At 41.0% G+C, this 5,464-nt stretch overlaps 1 protein-coding gene across 1 annotated transcript in view; it reads right to left on the reverse strand.

The window, feature by feature from the left end:
- Nucleotides 1-4,772, reverse strand: part of Ncapd3 (non-SMC condensin II complex subunit D3) — a 56,022-nt gene extending 51,250 nt beyond the window's left edge. The window contains exons 1-2 of the mRNA XM_042674916.1: nt 4,673-4,772; nt 381-535 (exon numbers count right to left, since the gene is read on the reverse strand). Of these exons, the coding sequence (XP_042530850.1) occupies nt 381-535; nt 4,673-4,736 (219 nt within the window). The 5' untranslated portion in view covers nt 4,737-4,772. The remainder of the gene's footprint in view (nt 1-380; nt 536-4,672) is intronic.
- Nucleotides 4,773-5,464: the final 692 nt, after the last annotated feature.

Consider the following 5,464-nt stretch of genomic DNA (forward strand, 5'->3'; position numbering starts at 1 on the left):
TGTATAAATCTACTGGTAATTTCATCGAATCATTTCTCAGTTTAGTAATAAATCTCCTGATGTTAAGGCATTCCTAGACTGTTGTTTACATTTTCCCTGGCCTTCTTTTCACTTTTGATATACCTAGTTTTCTTTTTTCTTTTCACTTTTATGCTTGTTCTTCAATTGGCTGTTGTGAAACATCATCATGTCTTGAAAATTAATCGTGAGTTCCTTGAGTCTTTTGGAGGAAAGCTATTAGGACAGTCCAATGAATCAACCACAGTCTCTATGTTATTCTTACTGTACTCTTTATGAGCTATGTACTATAACAGCTTAGAGTGTAATGACAGTCATCTTCTATAAACAGTTGGCTTCATCTTTTTTTTTAATTTTCTTACCTCTGAAGATGCATGTTCTTCAGTAGCAAAGGGAAAAAGACTTTCATAGAGATTTGTGAATGCACTCAATCCACTCTCTACGATCTCCGCCTCTATGTTGGGATCCAATGGCTCAGTCTCTGTGAAGTCCAGTTCCCATACTGTATCTACCCATTCTAGAAGAAAACACAATGAAATTAACAAGTACTTTAAAAAGTTAAAAAGAAAAAAAATTACCTCTAGACTCCAGACACATTCTACAGGAATAAATTCATAACTTAGACTTAACATTTCTGGTTTTCTTGTACTGGTACTAGGGTTTGAACTCAAGGCCTCAGTACTGTCTTTTAATTTCTCCTGCCCAAGGCTAGTATTCTACCACTTAAGCCACAGCTCTACTTCTGGCTTTTTGGTGATTAATTAGAGATAAGTGTCTCACAGACATTTCTGCATAGGCTGGCTTTAAACTGTATTGCTTAGATCTGAGCCACTGAGTAGCTTAGGGTTACAAGAATGAGCCACCAGCACCCTAGTAACACTTACTTATATAAGTAAACTATAACTAAAGGGAAGCAGTAAAAGCTGGGTGCTGGTGGCTCACACCTGTAATCCTAGCTATTCAGGAGGCTGAGATCTGAGGATCGCGGTTCAAAGTCAGCCTGGGCAAGAAAGACCATGAGACTCCTATCTCCAATAAACCACAAGAAAACCGGAAGTGGCACTTTAGCTCAAGTGGTAGAGCGCTCGCCTTGAGCTGAAGAGCTGAGGGACAGCGCCCATGCCCAGAGTTCAAGCCCCATGACTGACAAAAAAAAAAAAAAAAAAAAGGAAAGCAGTAAAGATTAAGCAAACCTCCTTTAAAAAAATTACAACTGCCAGGCACTGGTGGTTCATGCCTGCAATCCTAAGTACTCAGGAAGCTGAGATCTGAGAATCGCAGTTCAAAGTCAGCCCAGGCAGGGAAGTCCATGAAACTCTAATCTCCAATTAACCACCAGCATACTGGAAATACTGCTGTGGCTCAAGTGGTAGAACGCTCGCCTTGAGCTGAAGAACTCAGGGACAGCACCCAGGCCCAGAGTTCAAGCCCCACAACCGACAAAAAAAAAAAGTAAATAAATAAATACAACTGACAGCTAGCTATTAAGTTAATCAGCTAAAAGTATCAAGAAAGAAAATACTTTTTACATGTTACAGCTGGTTACCTTTAATGATCAAGATTCCCTATAAGGAGAATAAGGACAATAAGGAGAACCATCAATAATGGCCTCAAGGGTTTCCCTGTGAACATATCACAAACAAGTTAATAAATTGAAGTGAAACAGCACTTCATTGGGCCCTGGGAGGGCCGGGGGGGGGGGGGGGGGGGGGAGAATATCGTATGTTAAAATAAAGATACCAATCCTTGACCTTCAAGAAGTTGAAACTAGAGATAAGCCACCAAATTCACAGACTTACTCAAATGCCTGCCAAACACAGAAATGGGAAGGAGATACGCTGAGAAGGTGACACTGACACATTCTAAGTAGATTCTTTGCCAAGCTCTCAACTCTAAACTTTCGGATACCTTTTTTTTTTTTTTTTTTTTTTTTACAATTTTTTATTATCTTTAAGTGGTTATGCAAGGAAGTTCCCAATCTACAAAAGAGTATATGAATACAAAGTGTCTGATAACATTGTCACCCATTGCTCCTAACCCACCCCTTCTCTCACTTTTCTTTTTTTTTTTTAATTGATATTAGGTGATTGCATACATTTCACATATTTCACAGTATTGTAGAATAGTGATGCTTAGTTAAAGTCACAAACACATTTTAACCCTCACAAGGCAAATTGTCATTAACATGGTCTATAAAGTTTGTGAATTCTGAGCTTTGACAATTATTTCTTCCACATCAGGTGATATGTACATTTCCTTCCTTTTGCTTAGTGTAAGCTGTTCCTTCTTTCCCTCTCATTCCTCCCTTCCCATCACTGTATTTGGGTTGCTTAGTTCATTTTCATCTATGTCCAGCTGATGGGCCCATCTGTTGTACTTTCTCATACTTTTTTAAACAGCTATTTTCTTCAGGCTTTCCCCTACACATATAATTAAGACTAGTAAAAACATGTGGTCACATCGGACACATTATTAGCCTTCACATTATTCTTCACTTATTAGTCTTCATATTAATATTCTTTATTTGCTCACCACTAATTTAAAGTGGTTGAACAGAGTATGAATACAGAAAAAAAATAAAGATAGGAAACCTCCACCTTTATTTAAATGCAAAGCACTGCACTTAGCTAGATTATCCTCCTGAGAATATAATCTGCCCATAGTCTTTTGTCACTTGAGCTTGACCAAGAAAGAAGAATTCTCTTGTACTGCATGGCTTTGCAAGGAATAGGGATGGAGGGACACTGAAAAAATACAACTGTATCCTTCTGCATTATTGACATAAGATCAAAAATATCTTGATCCTTGTTTTATCCCCATTCATAATAGCTCATTCCTGTCAGTAGCATCAAATCTAATTTGGAAGGCAGTAACTGCTCTGACTTCATAGCCCTCATAAAAAGATATGTATGGCTTTGGCCATTTCTAACACTTCTGAGTCTTTACTACTTCTCCTATCAGATGTAAGTTAGTACTGCCTATCAATTTCACAAGAAGACTATTCTATTGTAAAAGTTTTCTAAAAGGTAAACTAGAAGATTAAGTTTACTAGAAGGCAAGCACTCAATTAAAAAAAGAAAGAGAAAGATCTAGTATCAGACAACCTAGATCATATATAGTGACTACTTTTATTTAGCTTTACACTTCTGTCAAATCATTTGATACTTTATACAAACCAAATCCCTCATTTTCTATTTTTCAACTGGAGAACATTCAAATAGAGATCATTCCTGTCCCACCTTCCTCACTTGGAATGGAAAAGGAAGAAGTATACTGTTTATTCATTCAATCAACATTTTATGAAAATATATGCAAAAATCTCTAGTGTAAGTGCTAGAAGATGAATGCTCCAGGTTCTTGTCCACAAAGATCTCATCATCCCACAATTATAATACTTTACATAGTAGTTTATGATTAAAAAAAAAGAAAACAAGCTTTGAGTGACATAGGACAAAGCTATTACACTGACTTGGTCACTTACATCGAATTAATCCCCTACTCCTCACTGGTAAACAGGATTCTTGTGAAAGACAAGATGCTAAAAGGTTCAGATTTAAAAATAAAATAAAAGGTCCAGATTTAAAAAAAAAAAAACTCACTATTACTTTTATAATGGATGGATGTCACAACAGTTATACAAACTGTAAAATAATGAAGTCTAAATAGGGACGGAAAAGCAGGGAGGCACATCTTAGAAATCACAAAAGAATGAAGGTACAAAGTGTTTGGAAATAAAGAAGAGTCACAATGTAAAAGTTTCGGCTGGGAATCAGACTATTAGTAGTATTTGCTCAGCAGTTATTTTGTGCCAGAGCACTAAATTCACTTCACAAAAGCCATGTAAGGTAGATATAATAACTCATTTGACCGATAAAACCAAAGCATAACAAGGTGAAGCAACTTGCTCAATGATACTGATGCTATGCAAAAGAAAGTACGGCTGAAGCATCTGTGACCAAAAGTTACGGGGAGAGCAGGCTGCAGAGAATGGGGAAGGCTCCTAGGGTAAACCGTGACAGTTAACACCAGAAAGCAGCTGAGATACTCTGCAATGGTCCTGGGTGTCTATAGGGCTTGGAGCTGGGCACCAGTTCAGGAATGCAGACTGAACGCAGGACACTTGTGATAGAGGTGCATGAAAGGAGATGCAGAGATGCCATTAACTCTCAGGTTTGTGGCTTGGGTGATGCTATTAGCTGGCTTTGGTAATCCAAGTTTTTTTCAAGTGACATTTGATGATGTCTGCGTATAAGACATCTATCTCCCTGAACGAGGGACTGCGAAATTTAAAAAAAAAAAAATAAGCCTAGCAAGAAAGAGTTGGGTGTCTTTTAGAGATACCCAAATAGAAATATCCAGGAAGACTTGACAGAATAAAGAAGCGGTGGGCGGGGAATACAACATATACACACATGTTGTAAGAGCCAACCAACATTAGCTCTTTTTTCTTTTTTATAAACCCGTTACTTGACTGGATTGAGCCTCTAAGGTTTAAGGCGGCTGGCCACGATTCTGGCGTGTCACAGCCCTGGGGATTCACAATGCCTAGAGGGGCACCCTCACTCTACCCCCACCCCCAAGCGGGCTGAGATACCACTGGGGACACAAAGCACCCCAGCCCTTCTCCCCGGGACCCGCAGCTGCGTCTCCTCACCGAGGTTGAGATCCACCGGGCACCAGGGCTGTAGGCCGCTCCCTAGGCCCCGCAGCGCCACCATGATACCGGAGGAACCGGCTCCCCTCCGCCAGCCACAACTTTCAAAGCTCGCTCCCGCGCGCGCGCCGCGATGTTCCTATGGACCAATCATAGCGTACGGAATTTATAATCGACCAATCACGGTGCCCACCTAGTTTCATTCTCTCAGCCAATGATCTAGGTCGACCGTCGCAGGCCCAAAGAATGGGGCGGGGCGAAGACGAGAGGCTAAACAAGGTTCTCGGGTGCATTGTTTTTCTTTGGCTTGCCCTTGAAATGCGGACCCAAGAGCTAAGTTGAAGCTATCAGGCTTTAACTTCATTCCCGACTCGTTTTTCTTAAGTGGGAATAGGTGTAGAGACAGGTTGAAAGTACTTCCTGTCATCTTTGCTGCCCGTCAAGCGACGTTTCTTGTGCGTGTCAAAGGGTGTCGCGTCAGGCAGCATTCGAATATTGTGCAAGTCTGAATGTGGATGGTAGCCAGAAACTCAGCTAAGAGGGCAAGGAGGAAAAGCAAGCAAACCCATGCCGAGAGGACATCAGTAGTTGTGATTTATGGGATGTCTGGGCCCGAATTCGACTGGAAAGAGGCGGGGGCTGCCATGTCAACTAAGGGAGAGAGAGAGGGGGAGGAGAGGCCGCCTTCCCACGGTGCACATGCGCAGAGAGCACACCTCCTGGCAACCTGGAGGCTAGAGAGCCAGAAAATGCTGTGCGCATGCGCCTGGCATCTCCAGCGCATCCGGGCTG

The sequence above is a fragment of the Dipodomys spectabilis genome, unplaced genomic scaffold (genome assembly GCF_019054845.1).
Source record: "Dipodomys spectabilis isolate Male_0828 unplaced genomic scaffold, ASM1905484v1 ptg000023l, whole genome shotgun sequence".
NCBI classification, from domain to species: Eukaryota; Metazoa; Chordata; class Mammalia; order Rodentia; family Heteromyidae; genus Dipodomys; species Dipodomys spectabilis.